Consider the following 27,240-nt stretch of genomic DNA (forward strand, 5'->3'; position numbering starts at 1 on the left):
TGAAAACAGAGTACATGTATTCTCAGAAATCGAAGGAATCAAAAAATTTATCTCCAACTACTCTTTCTTAGGGAGCTACTGGAACACAGCCCCACCAAAGTAAGGGACCAATCTCAAGAAGGAGGAAGACAGTGAGCAGATGAAACAGGGTTTAACACAGGAGAGCAGTAAAGAGAAATCACACCGTAACAGCTGTGTGGGCCTGAGGTAAGCACTTCAGACGGAACCGGGAGGGGAAGGGCTCTGGGGTGGGAGTGGGGACGCTGTTAACAGACTTAACGTATTTGACCATATGAAAAGAGTATCAAGAGGTGCAGAGCGGGGCACCCGGTGGCTCAGTTGGTTAAGCGTCTGGCTCTTGATTTTTGGCTCAGGTCATGATCTCAGGGTCATGAGCTCAAGACCCATGTCGGACTCTGCACTCAGCACGGAGTCTGCTTGAGTTTCCCATCCTCTGCTCCTCCCCCTGTTCACACATACTCTCATACCCTCTCTCTCTCTCTCTCTCTCAAATAAATAAATCTTAAAAAAAAAAAAGAGGTGAAGAGGTGTTTTACAGACATTTTGGGGGCACTTGGGAAGAATCAGTGGTTAGTATATCGAAAATCAAACAAAGGAAGAGGGGGAAAAAAAACCAACCAGGCAATACCCCAGGAAAAGAGAAAGTACAGCACGAGAGCTATATCATGATACATTACTTGGCTCAGCAGTGAGAACAGTATTTACACTGATCTTAATAACAGACTAATGATTTCAGTACAGCCGGAGGATGGAGGGAGAGGAAATGGGGGTGGTGGTATAAGATAATTAATTTTTATTTTTATTAAGAAATCAATAGATATAATTTGCTTTGTTTGTTGGTTGGTTTATTTATTTATTTATTTAAGAGAGGGAGTTATTTATTTATTTATTTATTTATTTATTTATTTAAGAGAGGGAGAGAGAGAGTTATTTATTTATTTATTTATTTATTTATTTAAGAGAGGGAGAGAGAGAGATAACGAGAGAGCAGCGGGGACGGTCAAAGGGAGAGCTAGAAAGAGAACCTTAGGCGGACTCCACACCGGTGCCGAACCTGATGTGGGGCTCAATCTCACAACCCTGAGATCATGACCTAAGCTGAAATCAAGAGTTGGACGCTCACCAGGTTCCCCTAAATTGTAATTTATATTAAGAAATCAATAGATATAATTTGTTTCATTTAAAACTGGCATCTTAAATGAGCATCTGATTTTCAAACACAGAGGTAAATACCTGAAAAGAGTTCAAAATGGCTGGCTCTGGGAATGGGTCTTGGGATGGGAAAAGGTGAGGCAGAAATTGCCATTATTGAGGCTTTTAGTATTTTTTTTTTTACTTTTTAACTATATATATGTGTGTGTATATATATGTACACACACACACACACACTCACATATATACACACTATTCTGTAATAAACAAAAAGTTATCCAATAAAAATAAAAAAGTGCACGCTCCAGAGTCAGATAATCTGGTTCAAATAGTACCGCCCAGTATGAGTTGTAGATCTTAAGACAAGAATGCTTACCTTTCCTAAGCCTCATTTTTCTCATGTGTAAAACAGGCTTGCGTGTTACAGTGTAAGCTACAGGCACACGTGAGTATGTAGGAGTGTATGCCGGAGCTTAGTGAGACAGTATGCGTAAGAGCTTAGTCTGGCGCGTGCCACACGGTAAGTTTACGGAGGAGGAAGGAGATCAGTGGCACGCGTGACGGTCACAACACCTTGGCTCCATGTCAAGAGCGAAGGCTAGACCCTCTCTGCTCCCACACACACCCCAGCAGGCGATAAGCAAAGTGACGGCATGGGCCATTCCCTGTGTCCTGGCAGCCCAGCCGCAGGGCCTAGCTTCACACTGGGCACCCAGGAAGACTATTTCCACTAGTGTCTGCCTGTGGCATCGACTTAAGAACAGAGGAGCAAGATGACAAAGAGGGCCATATGGGAAGCAAGGCGAGACACCAGAAAGAGCCCCCAAGTGAGTCAGAATCAGACATGCTGAGCACCTACTCTGTGCCAAGAGCTTTTCCAGAAACCACACAATTCCCTCTAGTGACAGGCATTTATAGAAGCGGTTATTACCTCAATCTTCGAAGAAGTGGAACCCACAGTTCAGAGAAGGTGGCAACGTGCACACGGTCACACAGATATGAGGCAGCAGAACTAGAATTGGAATCCATGGCTTCCTAACTCCAAGGCCTCGGGCTCCTTACACTATCTTATGCTGCCTGGGGCAAATCAGGCAACCTTTCAGAAGACTCCCTGTCCTCCCCTGTGTGATAGGGACTGAACCTCCCCTGAGAACCTCCGAGCAGCGATAACAGTGAAAAAGGACAGGTGAGCTGGAGAGCCTTGGGCATTGTGAGCCGTGAGCACACGTCAGAAGCACCCACATCCACACGTATGCCACACGAGGACTACACCGTGAGCTTCCTGTCCCTGTTAGCCTCGTGGCTGCCTTGGGAAGAGGAAAGGATTAGCCCTGAGCTGGGCCTGGAGTTGCACCTAGGGTAGGGTAGAGTCCGGGCCAAGGAATCTGATGGGGATTTTGGAGCCACGACGCCTGGTCGGAGCCATCAGACATCCAGTGTGCTGAGGGCCAGAAGGTCAGCAGCATCTTTCTTGTCTCAAACAGAAAAGCACAAGCTTACTGAGTTAATATCTTACAAAGCCACAAAATCGAACCCACTGCCATTCCTTTGTGATTCCTCTGTTGAAGTATATAGAAAATCAATCAAAGGAAGAGGGGGGAAAAACGGGCAATTTTAACCCCAGGAAAAGAGAAAGTATAACACAGGAGCTATATCATGATGCATTACTGTTACCCTGCAAGATGAAGTCCCAGCTGCTTCGCCTGTCATTCAAGGCCTTTGTGACCTGGCTGCAGACATCCTGCAGCCTTGTCTCCCACTGCTCTGTTCCCCTCCTGATCCCTTCTTTCCCCCCCGTTTGCCATGCCTTCTCCATGCTCTTGTTCATACTGATCCCATTTGCTGGAATGCCTTTCTCCTTCTCCTCCTCCTCCTCCTTTAAGACCCACCTTAAACATGAACTCTTCTGAGAAGCATTCCCTTAATGCCATGTTAGGGGCAAGGCATGACGATATGGAAGAACAAAACCCAGAACGGGTCAGAGCTGGAAGACACCTTGAAGATTATCTTATACAATTCTCTTCTTTTATCCATAAAGAAAAGGAGGCCCAGAGAAGGAAAGTGGCCAGCCCAAGATGACAGCAGCCGGTCTTGCACTCAGGTCCCTTGGCCCAGGGCTCTTTCTACCACATGGTACAGTCTCTAAATGAATCAATAAATCCATGAATGGCAGACGGGCAAACAGAGCATTGCTGAAGCCCTGCCCAGAGAGCACACTCTGGAGTGAATAGTCACAGCTGTTCTGTGTTAAGGGCTTTTGGTGCACCCAGGAGGAAGAGGGACTCCAGAGAGACAAGAGGCAGTAGGGACAGCAGCTACAGGGTAGGTGGTATTCAGGGCTCTAGTGTAAGCCAAGGCCTTTGGGTGCTAAGAGGCACTGTGAGTCTAGGCGTTCATGGTGCCACCCAGGCTCAGGAAGCTTGCTCAAAGGAAGGACAGAGTGGGCCCACAAGCCTGACTTCTTGGTCATTGTCAAAGCTGTCCCATGCTGTCCATAGTCCCCTGGGGCTATGCTCTGAGGACAGACAATGAGGCAGAGGCTGACCTCTGCCCCTGCAGACAAGTGCTATCAGTACTAGCTCTGCTATTGCTTCTTCCTGGCTTCCAAAGTCACCTGCATGCTGTAAGATTAGTTGGTGCTGCCTGATATGCTAATTAAGCTAAAGCATGCCCCCCCCCTTCAGGGATGGGGCAGGATGAGGGGGGAAAGTGCGGACCTTGGAGTCAATAGAGTTAGTCTGAATCCTGGGCTCCACCTCTTTGAGTCTTCAATTTCCTATCTGAAAAAACAGCGACATTTCTCATCTACTTTCTATCCTACATGGTGACGATGAAATGAGATGATATACACAAAATGCTCAGAATGGTGCCAGCGCGTAGTAGGCGCCCAGCTGCTGTCCGTTCTCTTTTCTCTGCAAAAAGGCATTATCCATTTTTTTAAAGCCTTTTATCTTCTGCTGTAATTGTCAACTTCTGAAGTGTCTTCCCAAATGACCCATATGGCTCCACACTGTCTCTACAATAAAGTCAATGCCCTTCAGCATGCCATTGGAGACCTGGCCCGAGCTGACCCTCAGTTGTCCTGATGGTTGGCTACTGTCCCTCAACCATGATTCACTCTCTAAAGCCTTCCTTCTCTTTGCTCATGTTGGTCCCTCAGCACACAAGGCTCTTTACCCTTCCTCTGCTCAGAAGTTACCTTTTCCGTGAGGATTTCCAAAATTAATCATTCCTCCTTTGCAACCCTTTCCTCTAATTCTTATCATTCGCTGCTCGGGACCCATTCAGTGTTTATTAAGTACATATTATGCGCCAGAATTAATTCATAGGTCTCTTTCCCGCTCAATGTGGGAATGCTACATGGCAAGCTGTCAGCCACTAGTAAGGGTGACGGGAAGGAATGAGGACAATACTGCATGTGACAGTCAGTCAGTACTTAACAAACAGGTACGGCACTCCTACATGCAAGGCAGGGGGAGACAATTCAGTCTATTAAGAAAAAGCACTCTGGCTACCATAGACCCATGCCACAGGACTTCCATTTACACCAGCGGTAGGGAAGAAAAGGGAACGCTGGTATAGTTAGGGTTATAGAAACAGTCCCAAGGAGAGACTTTGGTGGCCTGGACTAAGCAGTTGTAGTAGAAACGGAGCAAAGTGGACGTTCTTGGGATACATTTAGAGGTAAAGTCAGCAGGACTTACTAAGGGATTAGATGTGAGGATAAATGGAGAGAGGAGAGGAGTCAATGTGGAATCCTAGATTTTTGGATTCAGCAGTTGGGTCGATGGTGATGCCATATACTAAGAAAAAGACCTGGTAGATATGGTCTTGAAAAAGACAAATAAAAGTTCTATTCTGGGCACAGTACATTGGAGATACCTATTTAAAATTAATGTGGAGATGTCAAATGGGGACCTTGATATATAATTTGGTGCTCAGAGGAGAGGTCAGAGCTGGACATAAAAACTGGGAAATCATCAGCATACGAAAAGTTTTTAAAGTCATGGGACTGAACGAGTTGACTGGAAAACCTGCAGAGAGAGAAAAGACGGGAGACCAACACAGAGCCCCAGAGTGCTCAGACCTTCAGCATTTAGGCAGAGGAGAGGCAGAGCCCATGGAGGAGACTAAGGAGAAGCAGCCAATGAAACAGAAGGAACCAGGAGAGCAGGGTGTCATGGACACCAAGAAAAGTAACTGTTTCAAGAAGGAAGATGAGTAAGTTCTAGAGGTCCCTGGTACAACAGGGTGCCTACAACTAACAATACCATATCGTACACTTAAAAATCTGTTATGAGAGTAGATCTCATTAAGGGACAACACAATAAAAAAATTTTTTAATAATTTTTAAATTTAAAATTTAAAAAAAATTTTTTTTTTTTTTTTAAATGTGCAACACAGTTTGTAGACACGAAGCCAGACTTGAGTGGTGCAGCAGACTTTAGAAACATTTCTCACATGGGATCCTCAGGCCCAGAGCGGGAAATGACTGCCCGGGATCACATAGAGAGCTAGTGGCAGACAACACTGGGGACCAGCCCTCAGCCCCTCCACTGCGGAAGGCTGCCTCTAGCTCACTCTACCTCTCTGTGGCTTTTCCCTTGAGTTCACCTTTGTCAGATTTACCTTTGCAAGGCCCTAAGCCTTGTATTTGTAAACAAGTACAGTGGGTCATGATTGTGGTTTCCGCTCCTGGAAGAAACCTTAAAAGGACCAGAGCGCTAAATGTGGTAAAAAATCTTGTGCCCAAAAAGGCTGGCATGAGAAGGTAATTAGCAAGTATGTGAGCCTCCTTGACAGCCTGGAACCCTCATCTGTGGTCTAATATAGAACGACTCCTACGGAGTGATACTACCCTTGCTTCCCAAAGGAATAATAGTGGAAAAAAATCCACCTTTACTGAAAGCTAAAAAAGCACACCTTGTGATGTGAGGCCATGTCTTGAAAACAAATGACTCAACAGAAATGTGATTTAAACAATAACCAGTGGTCTGTAAAAACATCTCTGCATTAATTGTGAAACACCTCTCCTGAATGCCAAAGATCTTATCACATTTCTGGCCTGATAGAGAAGAAAACGCAGTACCCCGAGCAGCCAGGTGTGACAGTGGCAACGAATATATCTCACTCTGGAGATGAGCACAGCATGACCTGTGACAGCGCACTGAGAGCCCACGGAACCAACGGGCTGCTCTGCCTCAGCAAACAGCCCAGGAGCCACAGCCACCCGGGAAAGCTCCTTGAGAACCAGCCATCAGCTTCAGACTGAGCAGCATGAGCCGGACCTGAGGTCTAGCCCCAGCTCTGCCACTGACTAGCTGGCCGTCTTGGGTCAGTCACTGCCTCTCTTGATGCCTTAGGGTTGCTCTGGGAGAGCAGTGGGATCCAGGAGGGCAGCCAAAGAAAGGGAATTCAATAGCGTTGGGGCAGTATTAGGTAGCCATCTGGAAAAATAATGAAGTTGAATCCACACTTGACATTGTGTATCAGAATAAGTTCCAAATGGATCAAAGACTTACATGTTAACAAACAAACAAACAAACAAACATAAAAAGTACTAGAGTAAAATAGAGGACAGTCTAGAATAGGGAAGGCTTCTCTAACTCAAAATCCAGAAGCCACACGGGAAAAGACTGATAAATTTTGCCTATAGAGAAAGAAAAGTTTGCATGGCAAAAACAGGACAAAACAAAACAAAAAAACACACCAAAAGGAGAAACAAAAAAGCTAAGAAAATATATTTGCTGTCTGAACCACAAAGGCCTAACATCCCTCATACATAAAAAGCTCCTGGAAAATTTTTTTGAAGACTTTATTTATTTATTTGAGAGAGAGAGAGAGCACCGGGCCGGGGGAGGGGGTGGCAGAGAGCCAGGCAGGGCTCGATCCCAGGACTCCAAGATCATGACCTGAGCCAAAGGCAGATGCTTAACCAACTGAGCCACCTAGGCGCCCGGCTCTTAGAAATTAATTAGTAAAAGACCAATAATCTAACTGGAAAAAAGGGCAAAGGATATTGAGGCAGACCATACGACACCATCTCAAAGACCTAATTCCTGGAGGCTGTGAGTGTTACATTACATGGCAAAGGAGAACTGAGGTAGCAGATGAAATTAAACTTGCTAATTAGCTGACCTTCAAATAGGGAGATGATGCTGGATTATCCAGAGTGGGAGACGCGGCCTAAAGGAATCACGAGGATTCTGAAATGTGGACTAGGATGGCAGAAAAGTCAGTGTCAGAATGATGTGATGAAAGAAAGATTCCAGCAGCTACTTCGGGCTTTGAAGATGGCAGGAGCCATAGTCAAGAAGTGCAGGTAACCTCCAGAAGCTGGAAGAGGCTAGAAAACACTCTCCTTAGAGGCTCCAGAGAAAAATGCAGCCTGCTCACAGCCTGATTTTGGCCCGGTGAGACCCACCTCAGACTTCTGACCTCAAATTCTAAGAATAACTCATTTGTGTTGTTTTAAGCCACTAATTTTCTGGTAATCTGTTATAGTAGCAATGAAAAACAAATACAGGTATGGAGAAACCCTTCATAAAGAAGAAAATACAGGGGTGACTGGGTGGCTCAGTCAGTTAAGTGTCCCAACTCTTGGTTTTGCCTCAGGTCCTGATCTCAGGGTCTTGAGATCAAGCCCCACATCAGGCTCCACACTCAGCGGGGGGTCTGCTTGAGATTCTCTCCCTCTCTCCCCCCTTCTGTCCCTCCCCTACTCGCACACACACACTCTCTCTCTAAAATAAATGAATAAAAGCTTTTTAAAAAGACAAAAATACAAAGAGCTCCTGAATATACAAAAAGATGCTCAATTTTCATTCATAACTACAAGTAGAGTGATTAGAAAGGCCACAATCATCTTCTTTTTAAAAAAAAGATTTTATTTATCTGACAGAGAGAGAGAGAGACAGCCCGTGAGAGAGGGAACACAAGCAGGGGGAGTGGGAGAGGGGGGAATGGGAGAGGAAGAAGCAGGCTCCCGGCGGAGCAGGGAGCCCGACGTGGGGCTCGATCCCAGGACCCTGGGATCACTCCCTGAGCTGAATGCAGACGCTTAACAGCTGAGCCACCCAGGCGCCCCAAGGCCACAATCATCTTAAAGAAGAATAGAGTTGGAAAACTTAATACCAGATATCGGAATTTATTATAAAGCTGCAATCAAGGTAGCATGGTACTAGCATGAACATAGAAAAATAAACTACGAAAGAAGAGAGGGTCCAAAACCAAATTTACACATATATACAGTCTCTTGATTTACAACAAAGGAGCCTCTAAAATTCAATGGGGAAAGGACGAACTTTCCAATAGATGGTTTTAGGGCAATGTGTTGTTATTGTTGTTGTTGTTGTTTAATACTGATTCAAAATGGATTCTAACCCTAATTGTAAAAGGCAAAATTAATAAAGTTTCAAGATGAACACAAAGGAGAATATTTTCATTTCATGACCTTGGAGCAGACCAAAATGTTTTAAAGAGGCACAAATACCTCAAACCATTAAATAAAAGATTGATAAACTGGACTTCGCTAGAATTAGGGATATCTGTATATCAAAAGACACCATTAAGAGAGCAAAAGAGCAAGCCACTGACTGGGGAAGAAAAGATGTTCGCTATATATATAAATCAAAGGTCTTGAATCCGTAAGATAAAGGATGCCCGCAAACCATCAAGAAAAACATAGACAAAACCCACTTGACGGTGTTGCACATAAGTCCTTGCACTAGACAGAAGAAGCTGCCCGAGTGGCCTCTAAGTATATGAAAAGATGCTCCGCATCTTCGGTTATCAGAGAACCGTAAATTAAAATGACAGTGAGGTTCCACGCGACTTACTCCACAGGATGGCCTCAATCAGCAAGACTGAAAATACCCGGCAAGGACACAGCACAGCTGGAACTCCCATATATTGCTGATGGGCAATATATAACTGGCACTACTACTTTGGAAAACTGTTTATCTACTAATGCTAAGGATATGATCCAGAAATCCTACTCTCAGTTACACACTCAAGAGAAACCAATGTGTGTGTTCACCAGACGGCATGGGTAAGAATGTTGACAGCAGCCTTGCTCACAGGCTTCAAGCTGGAAGCAACCCAAATCTTCAACGACGAAATGGACATCTAAGTTATGGTATGTTCATCCAGTGGACTATTACTGACCAGTAAAAAAGAACTTCCACTACACACAGAATAGATGATTCTTAGAGACACAATGTGTTGAACAGAAAAAGCCGAACACAAAAGAGTACACAGTGCATAACACCATTTACATGAAGTTCAACCACAGACAAAACTCATTTCTGGAGACAGAAGTTGGAGTAGCAGTTAACTCTAGGGCTGGGGTATTGCCTGGGAAAAGATATCTTCTGGGGTGCTTGAAACGTCCTGTCCCTTGTACTGGGTGGTGGTATCCTAGGTACGTGCGTATATAAACACTCATCAAACTAAACCTTTAAGACCTGTACACTTTACAGTATATATACTCTATGTCAATTTAACAAGTTAAAAAAAACCATCCTTTTAGTTTTTCACCTATCAGATTGGCAAAAATCTAGAAGTTTCTTAACACACTCTTAGGGAGGCTGCAGAAACAGGCACTCATATATTGTTAGTGGGAGTGAAAATGGTATAATTTCTATGAAGGCAAAATTGCCTATGAAGGCAATTCCTCTCTTGCAAAATTGATACACTTACTCTTTGACAATAATTTCACTTCTAGGGATTTATTCTTCAACATCCCACAAATGAAATGACATATATACACAAGGTTATTCACTACATCATACCTATAACAGCAAAATACCAGAGATGATCTGCATGTCCATCAACAGGGCATGGGTTAAATAAATCATGGTACGTGGGTATCCTGGAATATTATATACCTGTAATAATTATCTAGGAAGGCTTTTATACTGATATGTAAAGATCTCCCAGATGAATTGTTGAAAGAAAAAATAAGACACGACAAAGTATGTACAATATAGTACCACTTATGTGAAAGGAGGGATAAAAATATATCTTAGCATTTACTTAATATATGCAAAAAGAAACTAGAAAAACACAGATTAACAGACATTAGTCGCACATGTGGTAGAAGGGTTTCTGGGCGTTGGACAAATGGGGGGACAGGGAAGGAGGGAAGTTTTTCATTTTAAATCTTTTTATGCCTTTTAAGTTCAAATCATATGCATGTGTTAATTTTTCAAAAATTAAATACGCAAATTAATTTTGTAAGAGGTAAGGGACAGTGAGAGAGGGAAGAAGAATCCTAAAAGGGGTGGTTTTCCACAACAATGTCACCAACTTCACAATTCTATCTGGCGATTATACAGAGAACCGCTGAATCTGAAGGAGAAGACATTTAGGCTGCAGGACAGGAGAAGCTGCTAACGTGAAGGGACACTAAGTACTGAAATGAAGAGATGAGATCATCTTATCTGGTGGCCTTAACACCAGGCCGGACTGTCAGTGGTCCGCAGGAAGGCAGCATGGGGTAGTGGACCACAGGCTCTGAAGTTAGAGGCTGGGGTGAAAGACCTGACACACTGATTCCCCATCAAACAGCTTCCCTCCTCTAGAAAACGGAGTTAACAACAGCACCAACTCAGCAATTTGCTCTGGGGATTAAATGAGATAATATAAAGCATTTATGCGTTGCCAATCACACTGTGCACAGGACCATACAGTTTACACTTGCCTCTAAGCTCTCTGCAAGGCCCTGGGGCTTGGAGGTATGGCCTCTCAGAGGAACAGCCGGTGTCAAAAAAGATTTAGTTCTCACTATTAAATTCCTGTATGACTCTGTTTGATGGGTTTCAAGCCAAGGTCAGATGCTGTGCCCCACATATGACAAAGGTACAAAGGTTTGATGATTGAAAATCATCACTGAAATGAAGGGGAAAAGATCCTTACACAGATTATAGCTCAATTTGGTAAGAGAGCTGGCTTTGCTTGGAGGAGGAGGAGGAGGAGGCATGACACTTTCTTGCCAAATATCTAACTCTTTAACAATGCCTGTCTGGCAAGCCTGAATGCTCCAGGAAAAGGCCACCAATAAAATCCTTTCCAAAGGTCTGCGTGGAGCGGGGAGAGAGGAAATGCAGTCAGCTCTTTTTTCTCTGCAGGAAGGGAAGGCTGAACAACTGCACATCAGGAGAGAAGGCAAACAAATTGCCCATTCAAGCCAAAATAAGCTGCTCCTAGGGGAAGCAAAACAGCTGGAGCCAATTCAGCCAGACACGGAGGTGAGGGCCCCGAAGACCGAGCTGGGCCTGGGAGCCGGGCTCTGGTAGGCAGGGATCTTCTGAGCGAGTGGTGGTCACATGCCCTCATGTCACCTCTGCTGACCTCAGTCTCTGCCCACGAGTGGGAGCCAGGCAGCCAGCTCTGTGAGATGTGGAGGGAAATCCTAGGTGGGAAGGCAGAAAGAAAGAAAGGGCCCAGCGAACCTGCCAAGTGAGCGAGCACCTGCTGAGCACCTGTTATGCGGCAGGCACTGAGCAGGCGCCTGGCTCACCTATGCCACTTGCAGGAACAACTTTCAGGGGTAGGTTGATTGTACACATGAGGAATCAGGCTCCCTGAGGTGGACTGACTGTGCACGGCACACAGTTCGAAGTGGCCAGGCGAGCTGTGGCCTCTGGCCTCAACCCTCTCCTTCCTGACTGTCACTTGTGTTCTAGTTCTGTGTGTCTAGCTCCAGCAGTTCCTCCTTTGTCCGAAGCAGGAACTCGCCTGCCTCACCATCCTGTCTAGCCACAGCCATGCCTGGTGGCAGACACTGAATAATATGTCAAGAGAGGCCTCATGGGAAAACTAAGGAAAGAACCAAATCAAATTGCAAAAGAAGGGGAAGAAAGAAACCTGGAAGCAAATGAAGGAGCAGAGTAGAATTAGTTTGCTCCCGAAAGAAACCTGAAGTGTGGCTGCTGTGGGGTTTGCTTCAGGCTAGAACATGAAGGGTCTGAATCCCTGTCTGGGAAGGTGGATAGCAGAAGCCTGATCTGGAGCAAATCCGGGCTTGCACTGTGTCCAGGGCTATTGGGATGTCCAGATCCCCCAGACTGGGGTGCCCAGGCTCCACGTTTTACAAATCCCTTCCGCAGCTATGCTGAGATCCCGCACTGGTCCCCAGCATTCTGGGTGGGGAAGACACTTCCCTCTCTAGCTCCTGAGCTTCCCACCTTGAGTGTCAAGGCTTCTTATACTCATCTTACAACTACTTCTTTCCTTGAAGTCTTAATATAGGATGACGACGATGATGATGATAATAATACTAGCTAACATTTGTTGAGCCTCTACTTTTGTGCCAAGCACTGTCAGTACTCTATATAACAACCTTATGAAGGCAATAATGTGATATTTCAGATGAGGCAATCAAGACACAGCGGGGTTAAGCCACTTATACAAGGGTACACGGCTCCTAAGTGTAGGAGCCAGGACTGGAATCAAGCAATCTGACCCTAGGGTCTATGCTCTTCTTGACCACCTCCCACGCTGCCTCAGGCCCTAGGATAGGATAGGGCCGAAACAGCAGTCTTGTAAGTCAGGCAGGCAGCTCTACTATTTATTGCTACTTACCCCTGGATAACCTGGATAACCTCTGAGTCTCAGGTTTCTTCTCTATAAAATGGGTACAGCAAACATAGTTTGTGGAGTGCCCATTCTCAGACAGAGCAGGTCCTGAGTTACGTCCTTCTACCCGTCTCTATTCCACCTCCCTTTCTGGTTTGTCTGTTGCACATTCATTAGACACTAAAGCTGCTTCTACACTTGAGGAAAGTTTGGCTCCCTTATATTCTGTTCTAGTCTATTCTGCAACCGTTTTGCGCCTACCACATGGGACACCCAGCACCAGACACAGAGGGCCCAGATCTCAGGGAATGAAACTGAAGGCAGAGAAATCCATCTAAAGCAGGCAATGGTAGAAGGGCTGAGGCGAGGAGCTGGCTGTGAGAACCAGGCTTTAAGCTGGTAGGAACTCTCCTCCTTCAGCTTGTCTCCCTCTTCTGGCCTTCTGCCAGAGCCAACAGGAGCTTCTTGTCACTTCCTGTAGCACAGCTTGCACCCTGCAGGGTACCCATGAAGGGCCCCATCCCTCCAGTGGTGGGGAGCCTCTGCTCCCAGCTCACAAGCAGGCAGGGACACATGCCCGAACCGTGTGACTGGGCCCACCTTCCCTGACTCTGCAACCAAGCACTCGACAGAGTGTGAGCCAAGACGAGGGCACTGAGGACAAAACAGAAAAGAACAGGTCCACCCTCCAGGAGCTCACCGGCACACCTTGCTCTCCGTGGGCTCTGATGTTCTCCTCACTTGGGTAATGCTGGACGCCTTTCCAGAATGTTATCGTTTCTCTCTCCCAAGTAACAACAACTTCACTAGCACAGTTACCCTAACAAGCCGTTCTCCCCTCTCCCCACCTGACCAAGAGAAATGAGAAGCAAACAGAATTATACACACACACACACACACACACACACACACACACACACACGTTTCTCTCACACCCCCTACATACCAGGTATCTCACATACATTAATCCTCCCAGCAATCCTGCAAAGTGGAATTCTCTCTGTGACGGACATGAGGGGGGACATGGAAGCTCAAACAGAGATGGAGCTAGTGTGAACCAAGATTGTCTGCCTGCAGTCTTTGCTCTTTCTGCAGCCCTAGGCTGCCTCCGTCAGCTCATCCCGCCACCCTGCTAGCTCTGGCCCCTCCTTCATCTGGATTGTGTTCTTTCATGTATTTAGATACCCTGCAATCTTCCTGTTTGTCCTGGGCGCAGAGGGAGCCAACCTCTCTCCTAGACCAGGGAAAGCAGCGGCGGCAGCATCCTAGGCACCACCTCGGATTCTCTGATTAGCTTGTCTGAATTACACCCAGGCTGGAGCAGTTCCGGTATAAAGGATCTGGTGCGGCTGCAAAGCATGCAGCTTTGCCGTTACATTTTCTCGCTCCTTCTCTGACTCCAGCCCAGTTTACTCCCCACCCCCTCTGCTGGCTGGCAGCCTACCTCCTCAGCTGTCCTTGGTTCTGCCTCATTGCACATCACGTTCGGGCCTACAAAGTAGTGCTTCAAACTGCTGCCATGGCAGGCGGCTGAGCCAGTCTCAGCTCAATTCAGAAAACAGTGCTCGAGTCTCTGCCGAGTACCAGTCACTGCTCTGTGTGCTGCAAATAGGCAGGAAACAAAAGGAAAACGCAGGGGTCTTGCCCTTCAGGAGCTGAGTCAGAGGCTGGGAGAGAAGTAGCCAGGAACAGAAATCACCAGCAGAAGGCAGGCAGGGATGGGTTTGTGATCGGACCCTAAAACATCAGAGCAGGAGGAAACTTTGATTTTCTCTTTTAACCCCTCCATTTGACAGATGGGGAGCTAAAGCCCAGAGGAGGACAATTAGAACAAATATCACATAATAACAGTGAACACTTTTAAAACCCTCACTAGGAGCTAAGCACTGTTCTAAGTGCTTTAAATATATTAACTCCTGGAACCCTCACAACAACCCTAGAGGGTAGGCGCTACTGCCCTCCCATGGAGGGCCTCAGTACCTTGTCCAAGTTCACACAACTAGAAAGTGGAAGCCTGTATTGAACCCAGGCAGTCGGGCCCTATACTCGTGTCTCTTGATTGTGTTGTGATACGGAGATTAGTCTACCTGGAGAAGTAACGAGGAAGCTTCTTGAAGGAATTACTCATAGGCCTAATTATAAAAACAGTGAACCCTTGGTTATCCAGAATCAATTAAGAGGAAACCTCAATCAATCAGAAGGTTGGCTTCATCTGGGAGCTCCTGAGTGACACAGAATACAAGGCAGTGGGGGGCAGTGAGCAGAGCCCCATATTTCCAAAGAAAGAGGAAAGAACTTGGAGTAAGGGATTTATTCAGAGAAACAAGAGCAGCCCAATCCTCTTCCCCCTTTATATCTGGATTTCTACACATGATGTGCCTGGTCTGTAAAATCTTTAACATCTTCAAATGCCACTGCCGGGGGCAGGGAAGCCAGCTTAGGTACCTTAAAAAGACACTCAATGATGTGGATAGAAATTTTTAGAAAAGGGGCTTCTAGTAAAGCCTTGGGCAATCAAAGACTTCCATTTTCTAGAATCTCCCCCAACATGTACACACGCATACACAGGCACCCCGGCCTTTGGTTAACCAAAAGTCTTCTCTAACTCTGCCACAGGAGTTTCAGAACACACACAGTTATCAGTATACTAATTACTTACCAATCACTGCCAGATTATGCTCTGAGCCACAAGAGACCTATAAAAGAAAAAAAAATAAGTTATATTAGAGAAAGAAAACTCCTTGTCCAAGGAAAAGTGCTTGATTTTTTCTCATCTGCTCAATGTCCCTTTCACCCTCCAGCCTCACAAAGAACACGACATGTACTCTCATACCTCTGGGCCTTTGCACATGTGGCTCCTCTGTTTGGAATGCCCTCTCCTCAACTGCCTAGAAAACTTCCACTCATCTTTTAAAGGCTCAATGTGTCCACTGAGACTCTTTTGCTTCTAGGCAGACTCAAGCACTCCCATCATTATGCAACTTATCTGTACCCCTTCATTATGTGACTTATCTGTACCCCATCATAGCAATTCTCTTGGTGCCTTTTACACCTGCCCCTGTCTCTCACTAGACTGTGTGTGTCCTGAGAACGAGCCTGAGTCTCATTCACTTCTGGATTGTACAAGGGCTGGGACTCAGTTAACACCTGCTAAGTGAGAGAATGAATGAAAAAACCAAGTTCATAAAAGAAAAACTACCTACTACATAAGAGACAAAGAATCATTTGGGGTTCTGAATCTAGTGTTTTCACCCAGCGAGCAGCACTTCCTGCCTTTTAGTCTCTACTCGTCCCAGCCCCTACCAGGAGGAAGTGGGAATATAAAAGCTGAAGTGCTTCCCCAGGTACTAATTAAAAGAAATTCTGTACCCTGGAGAAGCATCCTGTGACCTTTATCAGGATGCTCACTTCAGCTCCTGGCAAGAGGAAGGCTTCAGGTCCCCACGGAACATCAGTGCTGGAGGGGCCCTGGAGATCATCTAGTCCGATCTTTCTACATTGTAAGGAGACAACAGAGGCTTGGTAAGAGGAAATAACTTGCCTCAGGTGCCGGAGCAAGTGTGCATCAAAACAAGGACTAGAGCACCCCCGATTCTCCTGAGGCTCATGCTAGTTCCTTTCTTGAGGCTGTAGCTTCTCACCCCTTGCCAGTGAAAACCACTCGGAAGTGATATTCAGAGGTCATTAGCACGGGCCCCTGACAGTCAAGGTAACAGGCTCAAAGGCATTTGAATATCAGAGGCCTAATAACACACTGGTAGGTGAGAAGGGTCAGCAAAGCTTCTGAGACTTTTATCTTTGTGAAAGCTGTGTGCTCCAGATCCCAGTTTCTAGAGGAAACGGAGATACCCGCACTTAGGTGAACTCCCTGACAGTATCAGGCAAAGAAGCACCTGCATATTTTGCCCCAGTCCATCTTTCCAGGTGTCTAGTCTCTGAACGCTCTTGAGGCAGGCTCAGTGCCTGATTTATCTGAGAGGCCCCCCACCCCCGCCCAGGACTATACACACAGCACAAGTTCACTATATGCCTCCTGGTGACACTTGGGCCGGGTCCCAAGGTTCTGTCAAAGGAAGCTGCTTAGATTGAGGAACTGGAAAATACTTAGATGTCTAGAGTAGGGGAATGCTTATGTAAATTATGGTGGAACCATCTGATGGACTACTATGTAGCCTTGAAAAGTAATGTTTACAATAAAGAAAAATGCTCATGATATCTTATGAACTGAAAAATCTCAGGAAAAACTGTATATGTAATACGATCTCGGCTCTATAATAAAACACAAACAAAAGACTGGAAGAAGATACATCAAAAGTTCATAGTGATAGCCTCGGGGCTAGGAATGAGGTATAAGTACGGTTTTCCCTTTTGCTTTTTCTATACTTCTCTCTAAATCTTATATAGTAACCTTATCATCAGAGAAAAATTTATTAAAAATAAATATAATGTACCTACTACAAAGGCAAAATAACAAATGGCTATAAAATAAATATGCTATAAAATCTGATATGTTCTGAAGTTGTGGGGGAAAAGATTTGAAGGAACTATAACTAATAATGGATGGTAGTTGCATCGTGATGGTAGGATTGTAAGATACTCTTTCTTCTAGTCTCTGTTTTTCAGTCTTTATGACGTGTAGCAGTCGTGGTGGGGGCAGCAATAACAGCGGGAATCAGAGTCACCATATATTGAGGATGTACAAAAGCCAAGCAGCACGCCAAGGCACTCTGTCAACACAATCTCATCTTAATCGTCCCAACAATCTTTTCAGGGACATTTGTGCTCATTTTAGAGATAAGAAAACTGAGGCCCTCAGTGCATTAAATAACTTTCACAGCTAGCTATGTGGCAGCAGCAGACCTAAAACCAGGTCTGCCTGATCTCCAAGCTGATGTTCCATACCACTAGATGTTACCTTTGTTTTTAAAAAATAAAGTTATTTCATTTTAAACTGCAGACAGAGAAAGGGCCCGCCTCGGCCCGCCGGGGTTCATCCTGGGGCTGCAGACTACAGAGCTGTCCAACCTGGAGGACCAGGGCTTGCAGAAACAACCCAGTGACCAATGCCACTATCAGGCGCAGATGCTGCCCTGAATTAATGAGCGAGGCGCTGATGAATGGAGTTTGTCAAGGCAATGCAGAGCTCGAAGCTCAAAGCTCCCTGCTGCTTCTTGCTGTCTGTGTACTGGCACACAGATCAGGAGACTGAACACCACAGGCCACAGAATCGCAGGGTTACACTCCTTCAACAAGATCGCATCAATGACCATTTGCTTCATATAGCTCTTGTCAGCATCTACCCACTGCCCAGCTGCAGGCAGCTTTCTAGAAGACTCTGTTAATAATGGAAGCATGCCCAGGAGAAAAAGATTCAGAGCCAGGAAGCCAGGTGAGTCCTAGGTCCTCTGCTCTCTGGCTCTGAGACCTTTGGCAAGATATTTAACTGCTAGGGCCTCGGTGTTCTCAGGTGTAACAAGCAGATAATAGTGTCAACCCATCTACCTCACAGAATTGCTACAGGACAAACGAGACAATCCATCCCCTCACGGCCATTTGTCTTACCTTCCTTACATATAAATCTGAATGTCACGCCCCTATATGAAGCCCTTCACGGGCTCCCCGCGGTGGCTTTCAAGGCCTGCATGAGTAGGTCCCTATTTAGCTCTCTGGCCTCACTTCTTCTCTCTGCTACTCATGAACCCTCAACCCAAATAACATAGTCTTTTTTTTTTTCCATTCACACTACATTATATTTTCTCTAAGAACATAAGGCAATTTCGGGCTTTTACGAATGCTATTTTCCTTGACTTGAATTCCCTTTCTCCCATTGTCTACCTAGCTAAATCCTTTAAGATATTGCCCAAACATCACCTCCTGGTAAAGACTTCCCTGACTCTGGAAGCAGAGCCAGCTGCTCCACCCTACCTACTCCCAGCACTACGCATCACGGCCTCATCACACAGGAGATGTCTATTTATGAAGTGTGCCTGTGTGAAGCCCCTCTGTCCCTCAGACGCACAGCAGAGCGCCTCCCCAGGCAAGTCTCTGTCACACAGCCCAAGGACACAGGGCATGAAGTTGGGAGGGAGGATCCAGAAGAGCGAGATGATCCCAAAACAAGAGTGAGTAGTGGTGCGGCCACTCCAGCCCGACAGGAGCCAGGCACTGAGATGCACAGTGAGGGCAGGAAGGGAACGGGGCTACAAGACCACGGTGTTGAAGTGACGGGAGCCTGAGCAGCGACAGTAGGACTGTTTCAGGAACTCCAGCATGGCAAAGCACAGCAGACCAGCAAGGGAGATCAGTCCTGGGAGACGGGAGTCCCACTACAGAGGAAGTAGGTTCCAGCTTGCTGATTGGGACCTTCAAGAAAAGAGGGCACACCTCCCCACAGGTGAGGGGAACAAAAGTGGCTGTGGCAACCTGTCTGACTCGGTGCTGCTCAAACACTACCAGGGTCTGCTCTGTTCAGGCCCCTTGGCCACAGGAGGCAGAGCTACAGAAAACAAGATCTCCCAGTGAGCCTCCCGCCAGGCTAGACTCCATCAGTTCTTATGAAGAGAGTCACAACTCCCGTGGGGGCTGGATTCCACTAAGTACAGTTGGGCAGGGATGAACTGGCTCGTAGCAGATGCCCAGAGAACATGGGCTCGCTTCAGCAGCACAAAGACTAAAATCAGAACAATACAAGAGCAGACGCCCAGAGAATATATGCTGAATGCATTAATGGGTTAAATGAATGAATAACTAAATGAACAAGCAAAAATTAGATGAATGTGAAAACACCTGCCGAATGCTACATGTGAGTACTCCAGCTCTGGGCAGTACTGTCGCACTATTTCTAAAAACAGGTGACTGTCCCTTCCTGAGTCTTATGGCCAGCCACCTGACTGCTTTGCCTGCATTATTTACTTACAGCAGCATTAGCAGGTAGATTCTTGTGTTACAACTGTTCTTACAAATGGGGTGATTGGGGTTCAAAAAGTACAGTAACTTGCCCAGTCTCTTACAGCTGGTGGGGGCACAGGAGTCTAAGATCTTTCAGATTCAACTTTTCTGTCCTCCCAATCGTTTTAACCTTCCTATTGGCAAACAGGAGGGAAATAAACCGACCACCCAGTTCCAGTTCCCTATACCTGGAAACCATGTGCCTAGTAGCAAGGGGTCTTAAGCTGGGGCAGCCCTAGACTTACAAGGCCCAAACATCCTCCTGGGGCTAGGAGCGCCCACCTGCGGACCAATCCAGGAGCTGCTCCGTCCGGAGCTTTCTCTTGGGGGAAATGGCTGTAAAGTGGCAACAGGCTTCACCCCTGCCCTCCCTAGTGGGTAACTCCAGCAGATTGTTCAACTCTGAAGGGCGGGGTGGGGGGCAAGCAGGGAAGGTGTTTGAAACGGGGACTCAGGGTAGTAGCACTGAGACCACCAGGAAAGGATGCAGGGCCTGGCCCAGTCATCTTCCTGAGAGCAGCCCCCTGCAGCCCTGGGACCACCCGGGAGCACAGTGGCCTGCGGGGCCTTCTGATTGGTTCCCGCCCTGTGCCAATGGGCCCGTGTGCCCCGCCGATGCTATGGCAACCCGGCGCCTGGCGGAGGCGGGCCATTCCCGGGGACTCGGAGGAGAGATTGAAGCCTGGGCTCTGCGCCGCCGAGAGTCTTTGGCAGGCACCATCGCCTGGAGGAGAAGCGTGTTGGGAGCAGCTCCAGAAAGGCCGCCTCCCGGCGGCGGGGGTTCATAGGGAAGGGAATGGGCGCCTCAGTGCAGCCTTTGCTAGAACTCCGCCCAAACCCCCCGTTGCCGTGTGTGTAGAACTCAGAGTAGACAACTGCAATTTTCAATTAGAAAAGCAGGCTGGGAAGCTGGGCGTGCTTTACAGGCACACTGCAGTCCGGTCAGCCAATGGAGTTTTACCTTTCGGCTCAGAAATAGCCCCAAATGGGGGTCATGGAGCAGCAGAGAGGCACAAGGTTGCTTGCTTTTGGAAGTACCTAGCCTTGCAAAGATACTTCTAACTCCTTTGTGAGGCTTCAACTTTTCACTACAGCCTCGATGTCAAAGGAGGCCAAAAAATAAGCCGCTCCATCTGTCCTCCAACTCAAAGTCCCATTGACTGGGTTCCCAAAGAACCCGTTTTCCCTGTAAAGCCAATTCCTTTTTTTTTTTTTAACTACATTTTATACATAAGAAGATAAGGCTTAAAGTAGGTTCTATTACCTCCCCAGAGAGATTGGGATGGGGAGGAAGGGAGCTCAAATTTAGTAAATGCCTGGATGCCAGCATGTGGCATAGAATTTCACTCTACCTGCACAGCCCAACATCCTCACACCTACTCTGGGAAGTGGGAATCTGCGTCCCTACTCAGCAGGTCAGCAAACTCAGAGGAGCTAAATCACTGGTACCAGGTCACAAGGGCTATACACCCGAGTCAACTTCGATCCAGAGCCTGTGAGCACCACTACTACACACACTTCTGGTTCTAGTACCAGATCACCCCCATCACTAAGGCTCAAACGCTCAAGTGGCAACTCTATCTCCTCCTACTCTGTCTCCATCCTGTTAGTTCTGCCTTCTCAAAGACTCTCAAATCTATCTCTTGATCTCCAGCTGCTCCATCTTCAGTCCTTTTCACTCCAGCCTGGATTCTTTTTTTTTTTTTTTTTAAGATTTATTCTATTTATTTTAGAGAGAGAGAGAGACAGTGCTGGAGCAGGGGCAGAAGAGGGAGAGAATTCTCAAGCAGACTCCCTACTGAGCATGGAGCTCAGGGGCTTCGTCCCAGGACCCTGAGATCATGACCTGAGCCAAAACCAAGAGTCAGATGCTCAACCAACTGAGCCACCCAGGCGCCCCCACCCTGGGCTTTTTTAAGAGCCAACTAAATGACTTTAAGCTTTCTTTTGTCATGTCAGAATCTGATTTTTTTTTTTTTTAATTTGGAAGTTCTCAGTCTCAAAGCCTCCTAACTTCCTACCACACCTGATCTCTCTCTTTTCTTTGCTACATAGAAATCTACTAACCCATCAACACAAGTAGCTTCTTTGTCCCTGGGAAATCTGTTTCCCCACTTTTGTACCTTTATTTGCACCTCTCTCCCTTCTCATATCATTATGAACCCAACCAACCCAACATGACTCAGTTCCAAACCCACTGCCTTGAGGCAGCCTCCCAGATCTTCTCTCAAATCCTACCATTTGCCTTGGCTAAAGTTTACTTTTGTCAACTTTCCTTTGTACTATTAATAATTTGGGCACTAGGGGCGCCTGGGTGGCACAGCGGTTAAGCGTCTGCCTTCGGCTCAGGGCGTGATCCCGGAGTTCTGGGATCGAGCCCCACATCAGGACTCCTCTGCTGAGAGCCTGCTTCTTCCTCTCCCACTCCCCCTGCTTGTGTTCCCTCTCTCGCTGGCTGTCTCTATCTCTGTCGAATAAATAAATAAAAATCTTTAAAAAAAATAATAATAATTTGGGCACTAGGGTAGGGCATGTCTCCCCAGTCAGTGTGGGGTAGGAGTTATGGAACCAGAAGACCTGGATGTGAGTCCTGGCCCTGCCACTTCCTGGTCATGTAGCCTTGGGCAAATCTCTTTGCCTCTCTGGACTTCAGTTCCCTCATCTTTAAAACGGAATAGTAACAACCAAACAGATCTCATACATACTAAAACCTGTTCATGCCCCGCCCCCAAACTATAGAATAAAATTTACTTTGAGCTTGACACTGCTCTGCACATACATGTCCACAATATATAAAAATATATAATTTAGGAACATATAAAAGGAACTGGCATAGCTTCATTTCCCTTTCCAACAGAGTTTCTCTATTGGCAAAAAAGGAGAGCGCTTAAGAAATGTCTGCTGAATTGGAATATAATATACACAATTAAGCTAGCAGACACTCAGAATGCTTGCTATCCCCACTTTAAGGGAATTCCTTTCTCTTAAGTTGCCATGTTGATACCAGGAACTCCTGTTTCCTGTGGTCAACCTAACTGGTGTGGATGGACTATGGATGGACACCTGTCTCAGAGCACGTTAACATATAGATTGGCTATAGCCTGTGAAGTGGCCTAATGGGAAACTTCTCCCTGCAAGGGGTTAGCGGGAGTGAGTCCTCTAGTTGGTAGCTGGAGCAGTGGCTGGAAGAAACAGACACAAGGTCAATGTAAGAAGCAGTTACAGGCAGAAGAGCCAGGACAGCAGGAACAATCAAAGTAGAGAAGAGTAGGTAAGTCGCTAGAATGTGAGATTTCTTGATTCTATTGCTGAGGGCATAAGAAGGTCTAGGTTTGGGGGGTGGCTTGTGTTCTAAATGACATTCTAGTTGTTCTTTTACGGGATATTCGCTTTACCTATTTTCCCTACTTAAACTCATTCTTACAATACTTAAAGTAACCTGAGACTACCTCTGATCTTTACTAAAAGCACCTAATGCAGTAATGCATCTAGACTTCAGGAAAGGCCCACCATTAAGTTACCCTTGAGAACCACCATTAAGTCTACCCTTGAGAACAGCATGCAACCATGTGAGCCGAACAACCAACCTAAAATACAGGTAATTAACAGAATCAGGCCAGTTAAACATCCTACAGCATCTTTCTCAAAAACAATTGAACTCTTGCCCAATAATAGCCAAGACAAGCTGAAATTTAAAAAGACTGCCAATACCAAGTGCCGGTGAGGATGTGGAATAACTGGAAAACTCTTACATTGCCATAAACTCAACAACTGCTTTGAAAAACTATTTGGCATTATCTACCAAAGCTAAACACAGAGATAGATACATAGATGCCAGGAGACCCAGGTACCCAAAATGAATGATTACTTCACTCCATCCAAACACATGTATAAGAATCTTCATAGCAGTTTTATTCATAATAAAATAAAAACATAAAATTAGCCAAATATTCATTATCAGAATGGATAAGGTGTGGTATTCAGAATACTTTATAACAATGGGGGAAAAAACTGCTATGCACAACATGGATAAATCTTCAAGAATCTTGGTGAACAAAAGAAACCAGACACAGAAGGGTAAACAGTGTGTGACTCTACTTACATGAAGCTGAAAAATAGGCAAACCGTACTTCAAATAAATGATATAACTGTTCTGAAAGGGGGGGGAAGTAACCAATCCTAGTAACTTTTTTAAAAAGATTTATTGATTTTGAGAGAGAGAAAGAGAGCATGTGCCTGTGTGTGCATGTGAGTGAGCAGGAGGGGGGGGCAGAGGGAGAGGGAGAGAATCCCAAGCAGACTCCCCACTGAGCTGGGAGTCCCACAGGGTGTGAGTAGCCTCGATTCCAGGACCCTGAGATCACGACCTCAGCTGAAATCAAGAGACGGACACTTAACTGACTCAGCCACCCAGGCGCACCCCCTAGTAACTTTTTTTTTTCTTTTTTAAGATTTTATTTTTATTTATTTGAAGAGAAAGAGACAGCCTTCGAGAGAGGGAACACAAGCAGGGGGAGTGGGAGAGGAAGAAGCAGGCTCCCAGCGGAGGAGCCTGATGTGGGGCTCGATCCCAGAACGCCGGGATCACGCCCTGAGCCGAAGGCAGACGTTTAACGACTGCACCACCCAGGCGCCCCGCACCCCCTAGTAACTTTTAAACAAAGTTCTTTGACTAAATAACTTCCATGTAAAAATAAAACAAAACAAAACTGTAAAAAAATCTTTAACTTTACCTAGTGGATTCTTTTTTTTTTTCCATAGTAGTACACATGTATCAATTCTGAAAGTATTTTGTATGTATTGTAGGACTGTGCAACTGAGGAAATATGCTAATGGCTCTGGGAGCCAGAGGTTTCACTGTAGACAAAGGAAACACTAATATGGAATAAAGGATGGCAAAGAGGAACACTGTGGACATTGGATTTGAATGAGAGGTATCAGTGTGAACTCATAGTTTCACACACACACACACACACACATACACACACACACACACACAGGCGGAGTTCAACCAATATGAAATTTCCTAGAAGCAAGGACACCTTAGCAGCAATGTGTTCACTTGGTGACCAATTTTGTCTTTTAAAAATATTTGACTAAGAGGAATCAGAGCTCCTTGGAGAAATGGCTGATTCCAGGATTGGGACAGGAAAAGAACTATTTGAGCCTGGAACATCTATTTGTGCCAGGAAGTAAGGAAGTGATCAAAAGATGACAGGGAAATGTCAAAAGGATACCAGGTTTTCCTGAAGGGTTTTCCACTGGCTAAATCAGGGGGAATTTGAATATCAGAATGAATAATGACAGTAGTAGATTATGACTCATTGAATAAAATAAAAATTCATAAGTACTTCCTGAATAATAAATAAATAGGGGAACAGGGGAAGCTCTTCCTTAGAGTACAATGTGGAAAGTAATAAATGTAAAAGGAATAATTGAGAAAATAATTTTGCAATAATAATAGTTAATTCAAGCAAGAATCACGAATGCATGTTGAAATTACTGGGCAAAAGCCTGAAGAGGAACAGAATGCTTACACGGTTTCAGAGTATCTCTTCACAGATCATTTCTTAATTACAAAGGAGAAATGGTAACTCTGTAGCAGAGAAAGGAGGCAGACACCACCTTACCCAAGCCATCTAAGTCAGCATCACTGACAATGGGATAAACTGACATCGGTTCCCTCTCCGTGCAATGCATTAAAGACACAATATCACTTATTTAGCATTCCTGCCCAAAGTGCCTCTGTGAAATGCAATCACGAGGGAAAATCACATAAAACCAAATTGAGGGCCATTATACAAAACAACTGTCCTGTACTCTTAAGAAATATCAATGTCATAAATGATAAAGACAAGCTATTCCAGATTAAAGGAAGCAAAAAGACATGACAACTAAATGCAGTATATGATGCTGGGCTGGGTCCTGGACCAACGTGAGAAACTGCCATCAAAGATATCATTGAGACAACTGGAGAAACATGAAGATGCTCTGTGCATTAGATAACACTATTCTATCAATGTTAAATCTTCAGAAAAGAAAGAGACAGAGGAGACAAATGCACACATGGGGTAAACCGTGACTCGAACCAATGTTCCTTCAGCAAGAAACCCACAGGCACATGGAAAGAGAACTAAATCTCATCCTCAGCCTCTGTCACACTGAGGGAGGCAGAGAAACGGTCTGGGTGCTAGCTCTGGTCTTAGCTCTGGCCTGGAACGCTGCAGCAGCTTCCCTGGTACTCCTCCCCTCTCCTCTCTCTCCCTGTTCTTCCTAAAGTACCTTAGGACTATTTTGCTCCCCATTGCCCAAGCCCAAACTCCTCTGTCTAGGACTGAAGATCCTCCGTGGTCTGGACCTACTGTGGTCCTCCAGCCTCTCTCCCCAGTAGAATCAGCCACAAATACTTGTATGTCTGCACCTCTTCAACCCCCCAGCACAGCATCCTACCCCCCCCCCCCATGCCCGGACTCCTCATCATGCCCAGCTCATGCTGCCCAGTTGGGGCAGGGAACCTTCACCACTCATCCTTGGGAAGGAGGGAGAGAGGGGGAAAGGAGAACGAAAGGGACTGCTAACATTTATTTATTTTTTTAAAGATTTTATTTATTTATTCGACAGAGATAGAGACAGCCAGTGAGAGAGGGAACACAAGCAGGGGGAGTGGGAGAGGAAGAAGCAGGCTCATAGCGGAGGAGCCTGATGTGGGGCTCGATCCCACAACGCCGGGATCACGCCCTGAGCCGAAGGCAGACGCTTAACCGCTGTGCCACCCAGGCGCCCCGGGACTGCTAACATTTAGTAACTACTAAATCCCATTCTAGGCACTTTATGTGAATTAACTCGTTATGCCTTCATTTGATTGATTAACTGAGGAACAGATTGGTTAAACACTTTGACTAAAAACATACAGCTAGTAAGTGGCCAGGCCACATCAGAAGTAACTGCTTCCTCCTCTGGACTCTGCTACAGAAATAGCACTTATTCCTCCTATTATTAAGTGGTTCACATGTTTGTCCCTTCCCAGATTACACGGATTATAACTTTCTTAGGACTGTGTCTCATTAATTTCTTTGCTCAGTGGCTCACACAGTGCCCTGCACATAGTCAGTCCTAATCATATGATTGTAGAAGTCACTCATCCATGTACCTCCCTCCCACAGCTCTTGGCTCTGAGTCCAGTACAGAGTAGGTACTCAGGAAATGCTAGATGAATGACACTGGATTTATCCTTGAATTTCCTCAGCTCCTTAGCAGAGTCCCCTAAATGCCTGGAGCTCTGTAAGTAACAGTTGAATTCAGAAACTAGATTATTCTTCAGATGCTCAGAATTTGAGTCAGTGGATAAACAGAACTGCCTCCCAGGACAAGGCAGGTAGATGCCACCAGGCCTGAGGGAAAGCCCTGGGTTATCCCCCAGGGTGGGAACAGTAAGTAAGTGAACCCCCTGGTATGTGAGGGGAGATAGCACAGACCCTCCTATCCTTATTCTATCCCCAATAATAGTAACAGTAAAAAAACAAGCCACCAGGCTGACCC

At 45.9% G+C, this 27,240-nt stretch overlaps 1 protein-coding gene across 5 annotated transcripts in view; it reads right to left on the reverse strand.

Annotated features, from left to right (window-relative positions):
* Nucleotides 1-27,240, reverse strand: part of SERGEF (secretion regulating guanine nucleotide exchange factor) — a 217,328-nt gene that overhangs the window by 68,943 nt on the left and 121,145 nt on the right. For 4 of the 5 annotated variants that reach the window (XR_008961034.1, XM_048214758.2, XM_048214753.2 and 1 more), the window contains one exon: nucleotides 15,413-15,449. Coding sequence is in view for 4 of the 5 variants with exons in the window: in XM_048214758.2 (XP_048070715.1) it covers nucleotides 15,413-15,449 (37 nt within the window). In the remaining variant the exon portion in view is untranslated. Of the gene's footprint in view, nucleotides 1-14,197; nucleotides 14,491-15,412; nucleotides 15,450-27,240 lie in introns of those variants that run through there. The other variant, XM_057317091.1, reaches the window with a different exon arrangement.

The sequence above is a fragment of the Ursus arctos genome, unplaced genomic scaffold (assembly GCF_023065955.2).
Source record: "Ursus arctos isolate Adak ecotype North America unplaced genomic scaffold, UrsArc2.0 scaffold_23, whole genome shotgun sequence".
NCBI classification, from domain to species: domain Eukaryota; kingdom Metazoa; phylum Chordata; class Mammalia; order Carnivora; family Ursidae; genus Ursus; species Ursus arctos.